The sequence below is a fragment of the Cataglyphis hispanica genome, chromosome 1 (assembly GCF_021464435.1).
Source record: "Cataglyphis hispanica isolate Lineage 1 chromosome 1, ULB_Chis1_1.0, whole genome shotgun sequence".
Lineage (NCBI taxonomy): Eukaryota > Metazoa > Arthropoda > Insecta > Hymenoptera > Formicidae > Cataglyphis > Cataglyphis hispanica.
In genome coordinates this window covers 20,028,858-20,053,312 of record NC_065954.1, presented here as the reverse complement: position 1 = coordinate 20,053,312, position 24,455 = coordinate 20,028,858, and the positions used below count along the sequence as shown (strand labels likewise).

The following is a 24,455-nucleotide window of genomic DNA, read 5'->3' as shown; positions in this document are numbered from 1 at the left end:
AAAAAGAGATGTAGGAGTAAAAGCAATGGGGGGCAAAAAGGTGTTGAAGCATGCTGTGAGACATGGAAAAGCAGGTATTAGTTATGATGCTTTCACTTTCCCTACAACATCTTCCGATGCACTTTGGGAATCTAAATGACTTCGAAACATATTTTGCAAATAAGCAAAATTCCGCTCAAAGATACATATACCTTTGGGCGCGCGCATGACGACTTGGCACGTTGCACGCTATAACTTCAATTTTGCGAATTTTTAAAGAAAATTTTCAGGGAATATAGTTCAAGGATTGTAGAATCGAAAAAAAAAAATTATTTTTGAAAAACCGATTTTTTTGACCTCCCAAGGTGTATGCACTGCCCCTTAATTAATTTATCATTACATCTCTATTCCGTGCGTTAATTTCTAATTTTGTATATATAACATTTTTATTTCAAAATTAACTTTGAAAATGATTATCCAGATTATTTTCATTCATGTATCATTCATTATTTGTTAGTAGTACATTATACGTTGCTTTCAAATAAATTGAGGATTGAATAATGCATCGGAAGATCAACTTTATTAAAACGCGTGTACACGCTTGGAAACGTCCGAGTGCGGGTAAAATTCACGCGAAGCACGCAAGCCTGCATGCGTAGTGCAATACGCGCAATTTAATCGCGTGTACGCGATAAAGGTCGATTCATATTATTATATGACGTGCACCGGCAACGACGCGGCGGAATATTACGCAGCGAGGAATAATGAAGCAGTGGGCCATTTATTACGCGTTCGAGATACAGCGACAATCGGAATTAAACAAAGTTAATAAGGCCAGAAGCCTCGCAGCGGATAATGCTTGAAAGGTTGCAAATCGAGAACAATAAATTCATTAATATCTCGTTCAAGTCTATAAATATTCAACTTTCCGTTTTATTAATCATTTTGATTAATAAAACGGAAAGTTGAATATTTATAGACTTAGCTTAGTAGAAAATATATATTCAATATTAATTTCCTATTTTGAATATTATTTCAATTACTCATTACAAGGGTATTTGCACACTCAAAAATATTTAATACGCAATTTCAGCTAAAATCAATTTTTAAAATAAATTATATCGTCTTTTGAAATTATAAATGTCTTTTTTAGTATAAATTAGATTTTTTTATATAATAATAATAAATGTGATTTGTTTAATTATTTCCAACCTATTTTCTAATGCTTTAATAATACTTATATAATTTTTTACAGAATACATTATATATAATTCTGGATGTTATATAAAAAAATATATACTCCAAATACGTGCTGTGATTATATTTCAGAGCTTATGTTATAGCAGAAGTATAAAGGTATGAAAAAATTCCACGGTATTTATACTTGCATTTCCGGCCTACAATTTATAGTCGTTCTCGATTCTCGCTACAACTGGTATCGGCGGCTAGGTCAATAACTATCAAGCGATCGATAAGGGGGAGAGCGCGGTTCATTTATGCATTTCATTCATGCGCGCTCGAGCGATCGTGTTCGCACGGTTTGAATCGCGCGCACCTTGGGCACCCCGTTTTCCTGAGCGTGAGAAAGATAATCCCGATGAACACATGTGACTCTTTTTTTTTTCAACGTTAGGTACGCCGAATATTATGACACGGAGAAAAGAGATAGTGTGTCGTGATAATGGCTAGCGCGGACGAAAACGCGTAATTATGATCATTAATCGTAATTACCGCGTGTACACGTGAGTTCCGTCGTGTCGATGATGTATCCTCTTTTCTTTTTTTCATTTAGTTAGGACGCCCAGATGCTGGTTTTGGTTTGTGGGTGGTTGAAATCGCCGCGACAGGTGGTCGGCGCATATATTGAGGAGAGAAAGGGGTGGATGGAGAAATGAGGAACGCGGGAAAATCATTTTATAATCCCCCCAAGTCAAGAGAATGACGCTTCCTTTAACCCTTCCGTGTAAAATTAAATAGCTGCGTGTGTAAAAATTTGCATATTTAAATTATAATCCTTTTAATTTACTTAAACATAATTTGATCAAAAGATTCATATTAGTTAATCGAAAATATGAGTGAAATGTACGCTAGGCAAACGGGGACACGAGAACAATGGATCAAACGGGAGTAGGAAAAGATTCAGGAGGTAAAGCCTCCGTTGCGCCGCGCTACCTGGTCGATTCCGAGAAGCCGAGGCCTTCGATTTATCTGATTCGCAATAAGGGATCGATACGAGGCGAAGCGCACTTCTGGCCGCAAAGGGGCATAATTATGTATTATATTTCAACATGAGAGTCAAAGAATTATATAATGAAAATTTTAACATCGAAATTGTAATTAAGTAACTGCCGTCATTTCTTTGCGTATTAATTTAATAGAGTGAAATTATGGGTTTGCCCCATTCTGAATCCTTTAGATGATATTACAATCTTTTGCATATCGTTTGCGCAAAGTTATCTCTGGCATTGGTAATATCAATTTACGATGCACATTCCATGTAATAAATAATAAATTTATCATTTTAAATTTATATGCATTTTATAAATAATTCAATACAATTTATCGTTTTTGAGACACTTGAATATTCTAAATGTATTTTTAGAAAATTAAAAATTACCAATATGAAAGAAAAAGGAAGATAAATGACACACGTCGCACTTGTAGCAGTTTGTTGGCAAAAAATGCAATTACGCGCGATTCCGAAATCTATTACTATCTACGAGAAATTCTATTAGCGCGGAATCTCACAGGTGGTTACATTGAAGGAGAAGTAAGCTAGAAGAGAAATCGAAAGGAAAGAAGAAGATGACAGGACGGTGTAGGATCGAAGGGCGGCGCCTGTGAGCAAGGTGTTTACCATTCTGGCCAAAAATAAAGTACAAAGGCCAGGCTCTCCCTCGGCTCGGCATAACTGACAACAAAAACCAGAATCACCGTCCATGCATTCCTCGTCCACCATTGGCGTGGCTCGGCTTAGACTTGTTGCGATTAGGCAAAAGGCAAGTGATATATTTCTACCTGCGGTGACTTTACCAAAAATGAAAAAAATAATAGGTAGATAAATAGATAAGATAGACTTCCGTTGAGAAAGAATAAATCAAACAATATATCCATTAATAATCTGAATATAAAAAAAGATTATATATTGTGACATATAGAAGAATTTTAATATATGCAAGTAGGAGGAAAAAGAATATAAAATGTATATGCGAGATCACTTAATATCAGAAAAGAAAAATCAACTGTATCTTATACAAATATCTTATAGCAAATTTACTCAAATGTTTTATATATAATTTAATCCATTACATAGGATGTAATCTTAACGCTAGCTTTGTTTAAGTAGCCTTTAACCTAATCATGCGTCTCGCGGTTAATCGCAAATCAGTGGTTGCCGCCGACACAAAGCTGATTATGGAGGACGATAGTCGAAATTTTCAACGTTTCTTCCTGGCGCGAGAGAGAAAGAGGCGGCGGGATCCTCTACGGACCCCCTTAAAAGACCCGGGGAGATTCGATTTAATTGACGTCGGCTACGCCAATGAAGCCGGCTCTTCTCGAGGTACTTCTAGGAACCGCCTTTTGCGGGACACATCTGCTCCGGTTACCGGAGCATACCCCGGTCCTTTTTCGCACATAAGAAACCTCGTCTTCCTTTCCTCGCGTCGACCGAGACCGGAACACTACTCTATGGCCGGGTTTCATCTTCTTTTATTTCTCCTGCGACCGACGGGATTTTAATTTTCACAGAAGTTATAAGCTGACGATTTAAATTCGCAATTAATCCAGGAACCGAATACTAAATCGTGCGAAGCAATAAAAAAAAGTTTGTGTGTGAATCAGGTATGTCCACAAAACCTGTAGACAGCTCAATTCAGGTTTTTAGGATCTAGCATGGTTTAGATTTCAGATTCTAAATTATGACTGTTATATTATGACCGTACAAAGCTTTCCTTTCTATTATCAATAACCTGTTTGATTTTTATCCGTTTTTTTAAATTTTTCATAGAAACATAAAGTCACCGATATATAGATTAATACATATCTGCGTAATAAAATTGCGAGTATCAAGTTTTATTTCCTGTTGTTAATAATTGTAAATTTTTGCAAAAAAATTTTACTTTTTTTCATTCGAAAAGATGAATAAATATTATGAAATAAAAAATTCTTGCTTGATAAGAAAGCAAATAAGCGATTAAAATAGTGTTCTTGTATTCCGGTGATAAATCGTCTCACTTTTGAAAGGCACGGCATCGATTTCGATTTGCCTTCAGCGTGTCTGACGTAGCGCCGGATGTGACTACTGACTCTTCATTCAAAGGAGGGACTGCGTGTAAGTTCTTAGAACGGTATATCTTCGATAGATATTTTCTATTTTTATATTCATTTATATAGAAATATTTTTATTACGCGGTTATTATAAAAGAAATCAGATTATTTATATATGTGTGTGTGTGTGTGTGTGTGTATGTAAATAGCACTATATAAGATAATTGTATAAGATTTTAAAAAATCGATATCATTATTTTTTTTACAAGAGTAAGACACGCACTATATTACAATAAAAAAAAAATAAATTGAATAAATAAATAAAATTAATAAATTACCGGAAATTACATATTACCGGAAGGAACATAGATTTGTTCTTGATGAACGATGACATACTGTTCGCGTTGGTTGACGTCAAATATGATTTACGATGTCATCACAAATCTCCATTTGTTCCGTGACAGTCGCTTAATAATATGACTCACAAACATGCTTAATTAAGGTCCGCCAAAAGCTTTCCGGGAAAATATTGATACGTATATATATATATATATGTACCTGGAGTACGGGTACCCGCATAGCGGATCTCAGAGCCACAAAAAATTTGTCTCAACACAACGAAATTAAAAACGATCCAAATATGCTTGCTTCACGATGAAATACGGCGAGGTACCGTTATAACTTATAACAAATAATGGGTGGGCGAGATTGTCGTTATAGCAAAAAAATAAAATTCATTTAAACGATCTAAATGATTAAATTCATGCGTAATCTTCTTTGAAGAGGAAAATAAAGTGATTTTTTTCCAAAAGGTTTTAAGCAGCATATCGTTAAGGACATATTGATATCTTGGAAAATCATTTTTTTAATCTTAAAAACGCGCAGATAAAGAAATATCTCTTTTAAAAACACGTCTCCGTATATATTTAATTTCATTTTTTTAAAGTGACATATAATGTCCAAAGTTGAATGCTACTGAAAAAGCTCATTCGGTAAAATTCCAGGACAATCGCGAGCTTGTCGAACATTCATTCTGACTTTTTCGCATCGCGCACATGGTGGGATTTGGTTATGCTACCGATACGTCACATCCGCATTCGAGGCCAGCGCGACGCGACAACGAAAGAATCGACCGCCTGTTGGTTTAGAAGTTAGAAAGGCGACTCGTGACATATCGCGTGGCCTCGACTCGGCCAATATTTACGCAGATTCAGCGAGAGGAAACGAATATTTCGATGTAACTTTATCCATGGGACCCATGAGTATTCTCTTCTATTATATAATAACTATTATTATTATTCTTATATATATTCATTCTACATTATTTTGCCGTTCCATTAATTGTTTATACCGGAAATGTTAGTTATAAGCGCATGCGATCGATTGGCATTATCGTGAATTAGGGGCTAATATTGCGGATTAAAGAAAAGATATTGTCTATTACATCGCGATATTCGTATTGCATCCATATTTAGAAATGATGAAAAAATGAAACGGACTATTATTAGCTTGCAAAGTTAGAAAGTCAGTTCACAGTGAGTTGCTCGTCCTCGAATGTCTGCAATCGAGCAACATTCCACAGCTGTGCGTTTATTCTTTGAATTAGAAGGTATCAAAATAAAAGCACACTAATTACATCTTATCCCATATACATGTCGAGGAATAATACATTAATAAAATTTTACGCAATGAGAGATATGAACAAATATTCTACGACAAAAGAAACATTCAAGTTCTTACTCGCTAAATCTGTTGTTATACTGATGATGATAAACGTCGTTAATGGAATAGGCCTTAATTGAAGGGTCAAATTAGGTATAAATTATATTTTTTGTACATTTCTGCGCTTTTCTCTTCGCGCACACGGTCAATCTCCCTAAGATACGAGAACATTTCGCGTATCGGATAGCTTTTCGTAGAATTGAACACGTGCACGTGCGTACTCTCTTCTCAAATTTGACACTCACTCGATCTATTGTGTCGCATCGTCATGACGACGATACTTTGTCTGCGTGCGGGCATTAGACATACATAGTTTCTCCGTGAGGGCATCATATAGGCGGGGGCGGTGACCGGCTCGAGGCCGTTTTAACCATCGCTTCTCGCAAGGCCAGCTCTCTAGTCTAGCTAGAAATCATTGCTATTATCGTGCAAAAATTTGGCGAGGTTTTCTTTAGACGTTCGTTAAAAAACTTCCTATATGCGATTAATTCCTAAGTCCTCCTCCTCTCCCTCCCTCCCTCCCTCCCCTTCCACTCAATAAATAATAAGAAGGGAGTAAAATAATAGATATCTCCCGTTATCGAGCATCGTAATCAATACTTAAAGTTCAGTACGCTGGTATAAAATAATCCATGTCAACTATATCAAGATTTATCTTCCACTCGATCAAGAGACGAGCTCGAGCATTATTTCATCGTGCTATTTCACCGAAGGGTTTCATGTGCGCGACTCTTGTCTGGCATTGGCGTTTCACACTACTTTGCATAACCGTCTGCGGAACGTTCTCACGACTTCATCGCAACTACGTCGTTAAGAGAGATAATTCGCTGTGTATCTGGTATGTCAGCACTATGATGATTTCTTTCGGCATTGATGATAGCTCGAATTTGAAGCCAATTTCTATTCGATATTAATATTTAGCGCAAAAATTATAATAACAATATCAAGGATCTAAAAATTTTTTTTTAATAAACATGCTCCGGTAAAAACAATTGAGAAAAATCGACTTAATATATAATATTCAATTATATAATTTTTTAATATTTAATTAATATATTATTATATATATTATTTTATATATTATAAGAAAATAATTATATATATATTTATTATAATATATAGATTTCAAAGAAATTCTCTCTTCCAATAATGTAAAAAAATGCCATCATGTTTTACGGAGGCAAGTTTCAATTAGCAAAAATTTCTCAATTTATTTTTTCGCAAGCTATACGTTTCCTATTTATTTTTTCTCCGCGCATATAAAACATTACAAGAAGCAAAAATATCGATAATAAGTTGTTGAAACTAAAAACCTATCTTTGGAACATCGACTAAATGTTGTATTCGTCTTATGAAAAGTAGCCGAGGTCAAATCGCCAATTTGCGAGGACAAAAGACCACATTTCCTTCGTGTCGCGGAAAAAAAGGGAGCTGTTCGCAGCCTGAAAAGATGAGTCTTTTCTGTTCACGAGGTTCGTCAAAAAAAATTCACGAAGAACACAGAGCGCGCGAGCATGCACCTGTCGCTCAGCATCGAACTAAAAATGCAATTGATCGGGGGTCTTGCAAAATGTATGCTTTGTGTAAAAATAACGTAATAAAGGAAGATGCTTAATTAAGCTTCTCTTAAGTACAGTTATACGCTTTTATTGAGTGAACTTGTTGCATGATTCGCGACATTATTGTTGTCACGTATTCCGCCGTTTAGTGATTCTAATGCAACATCGCTATTGCAAATATATTAATTATATCCTCTCTCTCTCTTTTCTTAGATAATAGGATACAAAAAACTAAAAAAAAATAATAATTTTATTCTAGAAGCTTCAAATGAAATTTCTTCTATAACATTGGAAATTTTGTAGTCTATCACAATTAAAGATTCATTGTAATAGATTGGCAATAATGTTAATTGGTAAAATTTGTTAATTAGATTTTATCTCTTTACATAGCTCCCAATCGTAAAAATTTGAGTATTACTCAAAGAGAATATACAATTCACGATATATAGAAAATATTCATTACCGTCTATCCTAATTTCATTCAAAATAAAAGTATAATTCTGCGGAAAAAGCGGCACACCTGTCGTTCGTCCATCTTAAGGTGGGACATGTCGAGAAAGGGTTATTTGATGGATTAAGGGCTACAAGGTGCACATGCTACGGACGCAACAGGTTACGGTAACATGTGGCAATAACATTTTAAGGCGATATATCTCTCCATTACAATAATTTTCGATGTTATTTTCACAAAAAGAAAGAAATTTTGGAATTTAATATAATTTCCTAAACATATAATTTATATTGGATAAATAATATATTTTTTTTCTACATTCTAATATATTATGTTTTCTATATCAATTAAATTTTAAACTATTTTATAACTTTTAAAATATATATTTATATTTTATTTTTTAATAATATTCATGATATTATAGCATTTCTTAGCATAGGCTGAGAACCGCGGCGAGGCGCGTGTGCACTTAAGTCGCGTGCTCGCTTAATTATTAGGGGCAGGTGGGCAGCTATGCAACCCGGTGTAACTGTTCCTGGGACCCCTAAGTTTTCGATCTAGCAAAATGTTGCGTGAAAAACAAGACGGCAGCCATCGCGCTGCGCTGGTTTCCGACATTCTGCTTGCGTAAGACAAAGCCGAACATCAAAGCAAATAAATTCGTCGATCGTCTGTTGCGTCTAATCGTTATGGCAGGTGCACATGCATAATTCTTTTTTTTTTCGCGAGATCATCGAGCAAGATCGAAACAAAGATCGGTAACAGTGGCCCACGTTTATTTGCTCGTCTTCTTTTTAATCGCGCTTATCGCAATATACGCGATGATAAGATCGTTTTCGATAATGATGGCATGTGCAGATGCAGATAAAGGCATAAATTAATCCCCTCATGCAATTCTTAGCTTATCTAAGTAACAAAAATATTATACAAGTTTTATTATATTACAAATGTTACTCAATAAATTTTGATAAAATATAAATTAGAAATTTAGAAATATCGTTATACATACACACATATATATATATATATATATATATATATATATATATATATATATAAAGTTTAGAGATTTTCAAAATTAAAATAGAATTAAATGTTTTACTGTTTAATTTTTTAAATCATTTAAATATTTTTCAGTCGAAATGTAACAAGTTGAAAATCACAATCCACAAAATCTAACACAAAGAATTTTGTAAAATTCATAATTTTGCGTAATTTTGAAATTTTAAAAAGATGAACTAAATCTTTTTATATTTATTCGACAATAACACAAATATCGATATGCTACATTTTTGCTTATTATTATTTTTAATTTAAAAAATTAATACTACGCAATATCAGATAATAATAATAAAAAAATTATCTGTCACTAATTCAAAAATTAAGAATTTTAATATAATTAATATTGCATTATAAAAGCATACTAAGATATACAGAAATTATCATTTAGATATTATCAACATCGTTATTGGAAAAATTCGAAGCACTACTATCTCCTTTCAATCTAATAGCAAGATTAAAACATTAATTCCAGAAAGTGTTGAAATCTAAGAATTTAGAAGATGACATTCGAGTATCGATATCGCCAAGAATATCATAAGCATTTCTACTCGAGAGACATGCGTTTCTTAGGAGCTCACGTGATACGAAAGGAGCGGAGAAGGGGAGGGGGGGTTATACCTCTCTCAACAAAAGTTCGGGAAGAGGAAGGGGTCAAAGGCACCAGCTGCACCAAGGTGTCCTCCCTCTCTCTCTCTCCTCGCCCCCTGGCCGTACGCGTGCACTTCCGAGCGGCGCGATGCGCGCATACAAATTCGCACGTGTTGCGCGCCCGTTATAAGTGGCGGAGACGGTCTCGGACGGGAGAAACGAACCCCGCCACTTCTTTCACGGGGTTTCCTGACTTCGCGGGGTGGGAAGGAGGGAGGGAAAGAGGAAGAGAGAGGAAAGCAGAAAAGGTCTCGTCGCTTACAGGCAAGGGGTGCATATTCACCAGTTCGTACGGCACAGATGCAGCTGCTGCGGGGCGTCGCGTTGGGCACGGGCCCGGTGCACCCCTCGAAAGAACTAGAACTCCGCGGCACGCACCTGGCCCTCACCTGCTTTCCCCCTCCCCTCCCCTCCCCACCACTCCCCTCTTTTCAATATCCGCGGTGGACACACATCGCCATCCACCCGGCCTCGGAACACGAGTCCCCATACGCGATATTTTACATATATGTGTGCCACACATATGCGTAACGCTAGATCTCTAATATCGCATTGTACGCGATACGTCGGTATGTGATTTCGACGTCCAGCTGACTTTCCACTCTTTGCGCAATCGAAAATGTGAGGTTCGCTTTTGTATCACAGAAGCATTTCTCTCTCGATCTCTAATATTTAATAGTTGTGTTTTTTTTTATATGTATTGATATTATTGACAGTATAAAGTCAAAAAATATTTATTGTTAGTCTTACAAAAATTCCTCTAAACAAACTGGGAAGAACTATTAAAGGATAATCCCAATGCGTTACTTCAGCCTCACATCTGATATTTATTCTATTTCTCCTCCTTTTTTTTTCAATGTAACAAAATTTCTAATTTCTCAAAAATTCTGTTATTATTGACATTTGCCTCCTATTGATTATACAATTTTTAACTGAGATGTAAACTTGAAGATTTACAAATACGATTGTGTAGTGCAAATTTGATGAACGGAGAAAACATTAATCACAGATTATTCATGCAATTATTATTGATTATGTAGAAATTGCTATGTTTTTAATCGTATGGAGCCGTATTGAAAATTCTTAATCGTGACAGAATGGACAAGCGTGCGTTTTCGAATTCTCTATACCTGTGGATTCGATGGAAATTTATTCATTCCGACAGAGTGTTTTGACCGCGTGTGCACAGTACCGTGATGCAGGTGCGTCACACCCTTACCTAGCACCTTCCTGTTTATTTATCGATGATTAATCACTTTTTTTCACATGTTGCACGATTCGGAAAGCATTAAGCGTGAAACGTCAGCAGTATTTCCGCGAGGTTTACGGCTCCGCTGAATTGCCCTCAAAAAAACATATACACAAAAAAAAAAACAGCAATTATTCCCTCAACTGTTTTTCGCTCCCTCTTATTCTCACCTGCAGCTGCATTCTATATTCGAGAAACATCGTTCCACTCCCTTTAACATCTTGTTAACAATTCAACCGCAATCGCACGCGACAGACGAATATAACTTTGTAAATCATGCAATCATTTTTTCCCCTTATGTTTAATTTCACAAATTTGATTATATTACTTTTTACAAATGAAAAAAAATTGCGATGCAAAAGATTGAATTCTTTTAGTTTTTTTTTAATATATCTTTGTGTGTGTTACATATATGTATATGAGTGATAGATTTATATTTTATTATGATAAATAAAATATTAGAAATTTGTAATATAGATAACTAATTAAAGTATTATTTGTTTTATAATTACATGCATAATTATTTTTATTTTTCTTAATAAAATAAATATTTGCAAAAAAGTGTAGGGTAGTGAAAGTATATTTTTGTTGGAATTGTATACTCTTATACTCTCTTGTTTATAGTTTATCGAAACAAACGTGAATATACTTTAACCAGTTTAACGTAACGAAGATTTATTTTGAGTAGATTGAAGAAAATTTAAAAGTTAGTTGTAGACGAGACAAAAATTTCGCGTAACCTTGAGAGATCGAGCGTTCGCATATACGAATGACGACAAGCTGTGCGGCCGAAATGAGAGAGAGAGAAAGTCACTGAAAATTAAATAACCGTTTCCCATATCAGCTGTTATCTATTTAGGCTTGCTCAGGCTATCGCGTGTTTGTCCGGGAGCACAGAGAGTCGTTGCGCTCCCTCTCTAAATTTCTCAAGAGAGACAAAATTTGTCGCCGTGTATATACACATAAACACAAACACACACACACACACACACACACACACACACACACACACACACACACACACACACACACATATATATATATATATACAGCAGTATCACAGACTATCATCATGTATTGGTCGGGTGACGAGCATTTAAATTCACGAAGCCTATTCTCTTCACGTGGACAACAGCGTGTCGGTCGATCCAGTCTGTTTGTACAACTTGCAGGAACTATCTAATTTACGGAGAAAACGCCGACGTTGCAAACGAGACATGTATCGGTCCTTCCGACAAGGGCGTGAACCAGTGAATGGAATTTTTTTCGAGCAGCAGGCGAGAAAATTCATTGTTTTCCTATGACGTTCCAGCAAGTTATACAGAATGACTCAGAAGTGTCGCCACATGTCTTCCATTCAAGGATTCTTTCTCGAAAATGGGAGGACCCAGGTACGACAGTGGCTTAGAAGCCACTTCTTTAAGAATTTGAGAAAATTAATTTTAAATTAAAAAAAAAATGATTAATTATTGTCAAACGAATTAAATGTAATTTCATTGATGCTATATGCGTAAAATGACGTTTGCGCGACGACGGCTAGAATCTGCGTAGTGAGATACCCGATATTCGCTGTGATAATCATCTTGAGTTTCACGTGGTGCATGGTAACCCGCAGAAGCCGCGGTATATTATAATTTCTGCAAAAAGATCGGTTTGTCGCGGCAAGAATGCAACAATGCAAATTGCAATATACCGATACGGAGCGTAAACGTAATTGAGATTATACCTTACTAAATAAAAAATCATTCCTAAAAATCGCGAAAATTTTCTAATTAAAAGATTGATAATTTTTATACGCACATCTATAATCTAAAAAAAAATGAACGCATAAAAAAAAAGATTTGTGTATCTCAATATTATGTATTTAAAACTGTCCATCAACGAAAACATGAGCAACATCTTGTTGCTTTCATTATAATGAAAAATGTTTTCTCTTCTCTTTTAGAAGTATACAATTTATGTTACAAGGTCAATAATACTATACTATTTCTTTTGTCGAGGATTCTTCAGAAGCAAAACGTTGCATGATACGCCAATATCGCTCACAATTTTTTACGACTAGAAACAGGATGGTTAACAAAAATGACGCCGATGATTCATAGAAATAATGATCGGATCGGGATCGTGTTGGTAGATACGCTACTGATACTAGTATGATGACGAGTTATCTGGCAGTTCTCCGACCAATAGGAGCGCTTAAACAAGGTATCCTTGTACTCTCGTAAAACGGAGGAACAAACGCTGATGTAATTCTCTCATTGGGAAGTGCTCGATCGGAATAAATCCATGGAACGATCAATAGGATAATCCTGTGTTGCGTGACACGATAATAATAATTAAGTCGTTGAAAAAACTTTTCTTGAATGAACACACGTATTTATTATTTCACTTTATTTATTGCATTTATCACTACTTTATTTATTGCATCAACTTGTGTGTAATAAATTCTATGCATATTTTTAAAACTTGACTCAACGCCTTTCTTCATTCTGTTCTCAACGGATAAAATTCACAAACCCACTCACACAAGTCTCAAAAAGTCTGTTTTTTTAACCTTTTTCATATTATATCGGCGGATAAAAATGTCGCGAGCAGTTTTGTCATCATTAATACAATTAACAATTGCCAAGAAAACCGCAGATTGTATTTAAACAGTTATTTCAATGAAAGAGTATCAATGCACGATTAATTGGTCCGTCTGTCTGGCGGATGGCAATAACAATTTGACGGCAGTGCTCGATCACACGCGTGAATACCTTTGCGAAAATGTACGAGACGGACGCACGGAAGGTATTTAACTTTCGAGGTCGCAATAAAGCCGCGCGACGTCAGAGAACGGACGAAAGAGAAAAAGAGAGAGAGAGAGAGAGAGAGAGAGAGAGAAGGGAAATGATCGCTATCCCATTATAGCCGAAGACCGCCTGGCATGGCCCAAAATAGTCCACATGAAGCCACGTCACCGTCGATCGGGACTATCTCGCATCGAAAATTGTACTCCTGGACAAACCGTATAGCTCGTCTAACGATCCAACGAAACGATTCGTAGCATCTTTATTTCGGACGCAACTTAACTCTTTCGCTACGATGATGTAGCTCACTTGAGGTTATTGTAGAAACAAAGAGAGAGATATTACGATCAAGAGAAATGTGCATTTAATAAAATTTGCGTCTTCGATCGCTGTGCTCCAAGACCGGTTTGAGACCACCAGTCCAGTTTTTTGAAGGATAAAATAACTTCTCGAATTTTCCTCGAAAACCTCTTCGTTAGAGATGTCGAAAAAAACTATGAAGAATAATTTTTTATAGCCTACAGAACAATTGCCTCTTTATTTTAACTCCTGGACCATAAAACAATCTTTATTAATAGGTCCTTTTTTCGATATCTTTTACAAAGATCTAAAAAAATCTAAAAAAAATTAAATGTTATTCTTACGAAACTTAGATTTTCAGATTAACTTTTCGCAAATAGTTGAATAATTATGTGTTTATAGTGCAATATAGTTCATATATGTTTTCATTTTGGAGCCAAAAATTTATCAACTTTATGATTATCAATTTATAATTCGCTTGCAAATCTTATAAGAAATGTGCAAGTTCATGAAAAACTCAAGAACATATCAGGTATATTACAATCAAGCAATCCACTGTCCTTTTTATGTATACACTGAGTATATATCAATGGATCAATGATCGTGAAAACAAACAATAGGTTCTGTCTCTCTCCTCCTCTTTCTCTTTCTTAAATCCCGCAAAATGGAATTAAAGAAATCTAAATATTGTGTTTTTCCTGCTCCAGAATAGTCTGCATAAAAAATTGAAACTGTGTGAATTCCGTGCTTGAATCTGGGTAACAAATTCTACTATCGCTACGTACACGTGTCCTGAATTTCTCCCATAAAAGTTTCATGGTATTAATAAAGGAGCGATTGATCGATCGAGATAACAAAGGGAAAGCTAATATCGTTTAGACGAATCGTAAAACAAACACTACATGTTTGTTATAAGATATTTACCGCTCAAAATCTTGATAAAAAATAAATAAAGGATTTTTTACAAATTATATAAGAAAAACTCAATTTCTTCTAATTAAAATTAATAACATAAGCGAATATTTAAATAGTAGTAAAAAGTTACTTTTTAATTTTAACTAATACTTCTGACAACTAATTTGTAAAAAGATGTCGCTTTAAATATTTTTTTATTCTAGCAATCTGCACGAGAAAAATATTATTCTACATCTAACACCTTTAAATTTGCGAGAAAAAGAGAGAGAAGGGGGAGAGAGAGAGAGAGAGAGAGAGAGAGAGAGAGAGAAGAGAAATTTGTATTTGCAATCCGTCAGCCCAGATACATAATATGGATTTGAAGATAAGGGATCGCACAAGCGCGATTTTTTTTGCGCATTCCATTTTTATCGGTTGTCACTCTACATTCTACACGCAAGAGGACAATAAAATCGCGCCCGATATCAATCATTCCCGTAGAATTCCCGTAAACTTAGCGAGAATCGCTTCGTCAATCTCTCGCGTTAGTAAGACGCCTACTTGAAGAATTATACAACGAGCAGGCGACGCGTACGCATTGCTAGCGGTATCGTGCGTGTACTTTATTCGTTCGCACGTGTCGAGAAGTCGTCCGATTGTGCCTGTAACCGGTACGTACAGCTCCGTGATAAGTAGAACGAGAAGCGAAATGACAGAGACAAGAATATTTATGATTAAAAAAATTTCATAATCGTAGCAAAATATATAAAGAAAATTACGCGTGAAAAACTCACTTTTTCACTCATATATGTGTAAATAGTATTTAGGAAATGGAATTTTTTTTTCGCACCGCGATAGCCGTCCGTGCGATTAATGTTTTAAAATGTTTGTTAATTAATTATTTTGTGTGGGGTCCTCTAACATTATAGATAATTCGCTTGTTGTAGAGAACCTTTTAACGGTTTCGTGAGATAAGATAAAGTTGCGATTTGTGTCTATGTGGATCAAAATGTTGATACGCAGTTTTGTAACCGTTGCATAAAATATCGATCGCTCGCGAAATAAGCAACGAAAATCGCCAAATATCATGTATCTAACATTCGATCGCTTTCTTTAGTGCTCACTTACCCATAGATCGTCCAGAGTGATGGAATTATCGGTGTAGAAAACCAGAACGTCGGCCGTGAGCGGTGACGTCTCGCGTAGCTTTGACGCCAATAGGAGACAGGCGGTGCCGAGTAGCTGCAACTGCGACTTTCTGATCGGACAGATCGACAGGAATCTGTCGACGTAGTTCATCGACAGCGGAAAGACCTCGTCCTGGCACTTTTGCTCCTCGCATACCTGCGAACATAGCGTACAGAATGATGAGGAGACACACGTGTAACATACATTTGCGTGATAATGCAACGATGAGATCATTTCAAGGCCGAATGATCGGGGAGTCGTCGCCGTGATAACGTCTGAATATGAGCGATTCGTGATGCAAATTTAGCTCATCAGCTCGTCATGCCGAGAGTTATGTTGCAAATCGTAATATGTATCTCGTAAAAACTAAACGTATGTGCGCGAAGCGCGCAAAAGATTATAATCGATTATGGATTAATCGATAAGCAAACTATTTTTTTTTTCGTATTTTTAATTAACTCATTGTCAGCTAGAGTGATTTGTATCTCCTACTTCTTTTTTATTTATTTTTTTTTTCTAATTTTTCTAATTTAAAGGACTTATAGACGCATTGTGCGTGTGTCAGAAAAAAAAAAAACAAATTTTTACGCAATGATCGCTCAAACTAACATAGGCGTAGGATACAGATATCTCACCGGATTTCCTTTGATCGTATTTTAACTTAACAAGCGCGGTCGCAACATGATTGCATATCGATCGTCGTAGGTCGGAAGATTGTTGTTATGGAATTCTTTTATCGCATAAATTTCGTAAAAATTATAAATATATCTCTGAAAGAACTGGTGAAAAAGGAATTTAGAGTAAAACTTAATTTTATTTCTCTCATCATGGAAAAGAAATCGATTGCTTCTGATGGAGATAATCACTTGTATTTTTCTCAAATCAAATTTTCGCGTTTACAAGTTTTTTGCGACCTTCCCGAGGCTATAAACCTCTTTCTACCCATCGTAAGAATAATTTAACAACATAAATATTACCTAATATCTTATCGATTATAATTTATCGCATGCATTAACTGCAATTGCAGCAACGAACGAATCGCGTTTTTTGTTATCGTGTTTATTGCCGCTTGTTTATTATTACGTGTTTACATAAAGCGCGCAGCAGTCGGAACGACCCTTTGAAGTTTCGGGGACCGTTCAATTGCGGTAGAATCGCGAATTAACTTCGCTCGGACATCTCGGGGCGAGCGGCTACATGTAATCGTGCGAATCGTCGAGGCGCGAGAGAGGAATTTATTGAGCGTGACCAATGATTGCCGGCCAGCCCTCGCCGCACGCATACATGCACACACGCATATGCGTACCCTCTCCGTAATTACTCCGCCGTAGCCACCACTATCAATTAACAACAACACTGACTTAATAAAATAATCGCGTTAACCTGATCATCGAAAACCACATGTAAGATTTGTTTTGTCCAGAGAGAACAAAGGTATGTGACAAAGAAGTTTCTTTTTTTTTTTTTTTGAAGGATTTTCGTTATTAAGAATAATGCTTAGAAAAAGGTTTCCCTTTTTACACACGATCAATGTTAATCTGTAAAAGTTATATAAGGGGCTCATTTTGACCCTATCGATATTTTAACGATAAAACATCCCAAAAGCCTCAATAAAAAGAAAAAATGTTCAAGATTTATTTTTTACCTTTTATTGTACATGATCTTTTTGTACAGATGTCAAGGATAATAAATCTTTGAACAGTTTTTCAAACACTGTAAGACAGCTAAAACTGCGACAAGACACTGTGACTCATCTCATATGTGACCAGGAACAGAGCAAAAAAAATGTAACCTACGAGGGTTAATTATTCAAAATCGATAAAGACAGGGACAAAGAAAGAACGCACTTTTAACGAAATCGGTTATAAAGATTATCGTGCATCTGTTCAAACATTGCGACGAAAGTCGAGGCAAAGTAAGGACTAGAGAAAAGTCCATAAAATGCAGAAACGACAAAATGGAACCACAAATCACGAAGGTAAAAGAAACTTTGGCAATTTCTCGCTAAATTGCAGTGTTATATGCATACAATAGTTTTTTTTAATAATATAAAATCATTATATATTCGCGCAACGATAAGATTTTCTTTATGCAAACGATTCTTAAAACCCGCGAAAAATATTCACCGAATGCTGACTGAGTCAACCAATTATTAAAGTTACATCAAAACGTGGCTTTACAATTAGATTCACGATCCGCTTTTAATTGGTAACCGATAACGAATGCCTCGAATCTTTTTAAGATGATTTGCCTCAGAACTTTGTTATCTGCGTGACATTATCGAGCTCGCTGATCTTTCTTATAAGTTCGGCGCCAATTAAGCAGAACTGTCGCCGATAAAGCCGATAGCGACCGGTCTCGTATGTCTCGTATGCATCGATAATCAAGCAAAGCCCGTTAAAAAAATGTTATTTTAAAGGAAGGATAAGAAAATCAGAACATTTAACGGAGAAGGAATTTTGGAACCGGTACAAATCCGATGCCCAATTGTCCGCGACGCGGTTTCGCGAGCCGGTAATTCGATAACAAGTGAGAAATGTTATTGTAGCAAAGAGCTTCTCTTCGTAAAAGATCGTTAATGTATTTGACGCATTGAACAGTTAATTGCATATCTCTTCTAAATAATTTATGAAATTAAACCCTCGAATTTAGACTCAATTTAAGAACTCAAAAAACATACACACAACACACAAAGACACACACATTCTTTTAGCAAATTAGATGATTTATTTTGTAAATTTTTTATACAATTTTGTATCAAGAATTTATATATATTTAACAAGCTAAATTATAATTTCTTTTTAATTTATTTCTTAAGAATTTTGGATAGATATGTTTCAATGTCCGAATAAGTATTGTATAATAAATATTGAATAATATATATATATATATATATATATCACAGAATTATTTAGATTGCAAAGTAGCTCTTATTCTTCGATTTATCTATAGCATATTTTGCCTTAACGGAGATTCAATTTTAGCTTTAATTAATAAGATGTCTAATGTTGAAATGTATAAATCATCGAAAAATAATTATTTCAGCTTTGTAATTTCAAAAAATGCTAAAAGAGGAATAAGTCGGCGTTTAGTAAACATCCTATATAATTATGATTACTAACTGCAATAGCTTTTAAAAGCCGAATACATTCCATCAACGCATACGACGACCTGTCATTACGCCGGTTGGATCGACGAACCGGCGTAATGTCGAAGAATTCGAAGCGCGATGCGAACTCGGAGTGCGCGCGTGTGACACGCACACACACACACGCACGCAACGCGGCTGCGTGCGCGACCCAGGCGACTCGCTTTCGTCGTACGGAACACGCCGCCGAGGTCATCGCGTGAATTCGGTTGTTGCGATTAAATGTCTGGGACGCAAGAGCAATTAAATGCTCGAAAAAAAAGAGTACGCGATATCATGCAAAACTGCAAAAAAGGTCTGTCAGCTGTGATGTAACAGAAACTACATCTCGAATTTTATCGCTTTATGCGATTCAAGTCTGCTATGTACAAGTTCCGAGTCATATTGTAATTTCGTTAAATCTGCCGAAAGAGTTTGTTGCACCAGAGAATTTCTTATATTTATATATATATTATGATTTCTACCACGCTTTCTAATACGATGAATTAATAAGAATAAGATATCGATAAGTGTTTTATTTGCAACATTAATAATGATTAATAGCTTTCCGATACCAATATCAATCAAAATGTTGAATGTTTTTAATTGTTACTAAATTGGCTCTGAGCTAATAGAAAATATGATATAATTCTAGATATAAATTATTATATATGAATAAGAAACTGAAGAGTAACTCACTTATAGATATGACTGATTGAACAATAAACGAGCTTTTTGTGAGCCGCAATGACAAGGTATGCGACTTTGATGGCAGCGAAATAACCGGCTTATCGAACGCTCGTCATCGTCGTCGCCGTTCTCATCAGAGACGCTTCTCGACAACAATTGCAAAGAGAAACAATTTGAGCTTCTGCGTCGAGGAGTCGAGGCAGAAAGAGCGAGCGTATATCGAGAGGCGCACGCTATCGGTGCGTGAGTCGAGTGATATATACCCGTATCGTTTCGACTTTGATTTAAACAAGAGCGAGGTAAAGCGACGCCGAAGGAACACAACGACACGAGAATCCGGTCCGGAAGTGGAGGAATTCATTACCATATCCAACGAAGAAGGAAGTCTAAGCGGGGGGAGGTGACGGTATTAATACATCGACCAATCGTCTCTTCTTGTTCGGCAAAAATCAGCTGTCATCGAATTTTATTTATTTGTTATTGCTATTACTTTTATTTATTGGGAATAGAAAAAGACTGTATCTAATCTTAAGTTTCTAAGAATATATTTAATTCTGCCGAATATAATTAAACTAGACACACAAATGTGCGATAACTGTGGATTGTGGCATTGCAATATCGTTATCGCAAAAGAGAAATTGAGAATAAAATGAACAAAAATATATCTTACGAATATAAAATATCGAGTATTAAATACCTTTGTCGTTTAATAACTGTGTTATGCAAGTCTGTCTTTAAATCGCCGTCATTAGATGAGGAATTCGATAACCGCGCGATAGCACGTAGCGATACTTGATCGATCGGCTGCCGATTTTGCTCTTTAATCGAGAATATGTACTGTGGATGATGTCAATCGCGACGAATACAATTCCCTTATCGGCAGCTTCGGAAACGGTGACGTAAGTTAAAAGAGGACGGAGGAGGATTTTATCGACGACGGCCCGAATTTCTTGTTCAATGACAGCAAAATGTCAAAAATGTTACGTGATTGCATCGCCGAAGAAATTGAATTCGTACATAGAATATTACACGTGTATTAAAATCAAGTGTTATATCTTCGAACAAGAACAATGTCAATCTCATTTGGCATTGATTAGAAACAAATAAAAATTCCGACAAAATCGTTGAGAAATCTCAATTTACAATATACTTTTTAATTCCTGACATCTTAAACAATTAACATCTAAAAATTCTTCATTCTTTGCATATCGATATCGAGAGTTTAAATTTAAAAGTGAATTAATTTTTTAACCTATTACGTTTTCAAGAATATTTGACAGATTGATCGAGAGCGCAACAATATAAGTAACGTCTCAACTATGCTTCGTTATGCACCGACAAAGTGTTGTTTCGCAAGAATACGAACTTGATCCCAGATCACACAATGCTTTCGTGACAAAAGAAGCGCAACAGGTTCTCGATCGCTGCCGAAACATTCGACAACCGCATTCAGCCGCAAAGATCAATTTTTTGATTAACTCCCAGCTATCTTATTTGAAACAAAAACTTCAAAAGATACCGTTTTATTTTATAATCCTTGAAAAATAATTTATTTGAGAATTGAAATTTAAAAAATCATTCGCACGCGAAAAGAAGTGAAAAAATAATATCTATGTTACGTATATTTAAATACAAGATATATATAACGAGATTTATGCCACAAATGTCTGTGTGTGTGTGTGTGTGTGCATCTATATATACATTAATTCTAAATATAAACATCACAAAGCGTCCTGTCGACATAAAATCCAGCGATTAACCGGTTCTATGATTATTAATTTAGAAAATTCAGCTTACTTGTAAATTTATCATTTCGCGTAATATAAAAGATAAACATTTCATTTGGAGATTACAAAAAGAAAGACATCGCATCGCGATCCGAGAGAACCGAAATTCACGTCTCGCAAACCTGACCTTCATCCGTCCCCGAGTTATATATATTTGAATCTAAATCAATTCAATTTGTTCTTTAACAGCGCCGACTAGTCGTGTTATCTCTTTGCTACGTTTTTAAATCGACGAATAATAAATTAACGATATCGCGGTCATGTTCAAAGAATTAAGATTCCTGGACGACAATCACAACATTCGATCGAGATCTTTAACTTTGTCATGAATCCTTCTTTCTAAGTAGACATGTGTGCGTGTGTATATTATTAGAGATAATTCTTCTCATTTCTACTTATTGAAACAAAAATTTTATTGTGTAATAAAAAGGAAAAGAATAATTAGTCTCTTGTCTGTATAGAAAAGAAAACAGACGTCAGTCTGTCAGACCATAGGTCATGTAAATTTTATTTTTAGATTGCCGTAATTCTTTCGCTTGCAATCGGCATTTGTCAAAATACATAATCATTTTGTCTTGGTTCGATTTCTTTAACGTCGAATTAATTTTAATCGTGATTCAATTGTCTTACTGGCGTTTTGCAGTTTTCTATCTTTAAAAAGACAGAGAGTTGAAAACGGTTGAAGAATAGTCGGTTAAAGTGTTATTGGATTCTATTCTATACATGTTATCTTCTTCCCAAGATAGAGCACTTACATAATTATATCATAATTAAGAATTATCATCGTTTATTATCCCAAATAGTACAATTAAAAAGAAAATGGAGAATTAAATTAGATAAAGTGAAACTTAATCAATCTTTATATCTCGTCGACTTTTTTATTTATTTAGCAAGTGTCAAGTGGCAGTCCACATATCGCGGAATAATGCGATTGGATGGCGCGATCCGACGGCTGGTCGCGATATTATATATACATATATTTACACGTGGACCGGAAACAATCGCTTACCTCTAACATCCATTCGGCGACGATCTTGCGCATGAGCGGCGAGATGTCCCTCTGTACGCACTCGAAGTAGGAGCTGCTGGGCGCGTAGCGCTCCTCGGTCTGCAGGAGATTCTGCAGAACCCGGTCGTCGCCGAACAGGACCGGATCCGCGTAAGCTCGGCGTTCGGTCTCGGTCGTCTCGCAGCACAGAAGATCCATAGCGATCGTTCACGAGGGGGAGACGCGTCGATCGATTTTCTCACCACGTTCCTCAGAACACGCTCGGAATGTATTCTGTCCACGTGCTCGCTCGCTCTCTCTCTCTTCGAGGATCTCCTCGAGATGGATAAATTCCAGTGCGAGAGGAGAGAAAGAGGGGAAAAAAAAGAGAAAGAGGAGACACACTCAACACTTTTTCACAGCGAACGAGGCAGAGACTCGGCTGCTGATCACTCACCTCGCGATGAATCGCGAACCGACGACGACGATGACGACGACGACGACGATGACGACGACGTACGCACGTATTATAACGTGCGTGTGCAACGGTACGTGTGTATGCGTGCACGACGGCGACTGGCGATTGGCGACTCGAACGTTTCGTTTGTTCGTTCGATCAGAGTTTCTCACTTTACTTTCTTACTCGCACATTTTCTTCCTCTCCGAAAAAGTATCTTCCTTCACTCTGTTTCTTAATCGTCGTGACGGAATTTTGCGTTTATACTCTTCGTTCTCTTTCTTTTCTTCGATATTTGTTCTTCACACGCACGATATATTCCGCGAATCGAAGCACAAAACCGGATAATAAATAACGCGTCGCGAGACGTTTCGAGGATCCTAATAAATAAGCGTAGAAGCGTTTCGTCAAAGGTTTTTCGGTCGGTGCCACTTAATCGTCGCGCGATGATTGTCGAGTTCACGGGCGAGTTCGTTTATTTTCTCGAGGAAATCACGAGGAGATAGAGAGAAAGAGAGAGAGTGAGAGAGGAGGGTTTTGATCGGCGCAGGGGAAAGACGGGAAGAAATGTGACGGTGAGACCGATGCGACACGCGAACAAAAGCGGTTTCCTTTTTTTCGGAGAGTCGGGCTCAGATCGTCGGTCCGTCTACCTGCGGTCGATTTAAATGTCCTACGAGGTGCGCGAGGATCCCTCACCACTTACTCACGATCCGACACTGGCGACTTATCAGGTCAGAATGCCGGCGAGCCTGATCGTACGGCCGTCTCGCAGCCGGTCCTTCTCCCACCCGCTCGGCGCCAGCTGATCACGTGACCGCTGCCGGTTTCCCCCACCGGCGCGGCGCCAACGTGTCACGTGAAACGTAACTGTTCCCCACCGAGGCGTGAGCGTGAGCGCCGCTCACTGAGCGGTCGTGGCGCCGTCGTTTAGCTTTAGTCGTTCAGTCGCCGAACGACTGTGCAGCGACACGGTTGGCGATTTCTTGTATCGTGCAAAACTGGCCAGCGCATTTGACATCTAAAGACCTCGATTATACATGTCGAGAATGTACTCGTTTCTATGTGATGTTCCTATACAAATGTACTAATTTTTGATAACTAATTTCAATCATGGACTCTTTAGAAGGAAGGATTAATTATTGTATTTAGCTTTCGTATTCGAAGTGTAATTAATCGCTTATTTTGTTCTCGGGGTATGTATATATATATATATATATATATATATATATATATATATATATATATATTTCTCTAAAAACACACAAATAATAGGACGTAGAAAGAGTATATATT

At 36.5% G+C, this 24,455-nt stretch overlaps 2 protein-coding genes across 2 annotated transcripts in view; one reads left to right on the top strand and one right to left on the bottom strand.

Annotated features, from left to right (window-relative positions):
• The window catches only part of LOC126852405 (G1/S-specific cyclin-D2), a 36,807-nt gene extending 12,920 nt beyond the window's left edge, over positions 1-23,887 (bottom strand). The window contains exons 1-2 of the mRNA XM_050597195.1: positions 22,724-23,887; positions 16,051-16,266 (exon numbers count right to left, since the gene is read on the bottom strand). Coding sequence (XP_050453152.1) covers positions 16,051-16,266; positions 22,724-22,921 — 414 coding nt within the window. The 5' untranslated portion in view covers positions 22,922-23,887. The remainder of the gene's footprint in view (positions 1-16,050; positions 16,267-22,723) is intronic.
• Positions 1-24,455, top strand: part of LOC126852013 (DENN domain-containing protein 5B) — an 85,139-nt gene that overhangs the window by 35,723 nt on the left and 24,961 nt on the right. The window lies entirely within an intron of this gene.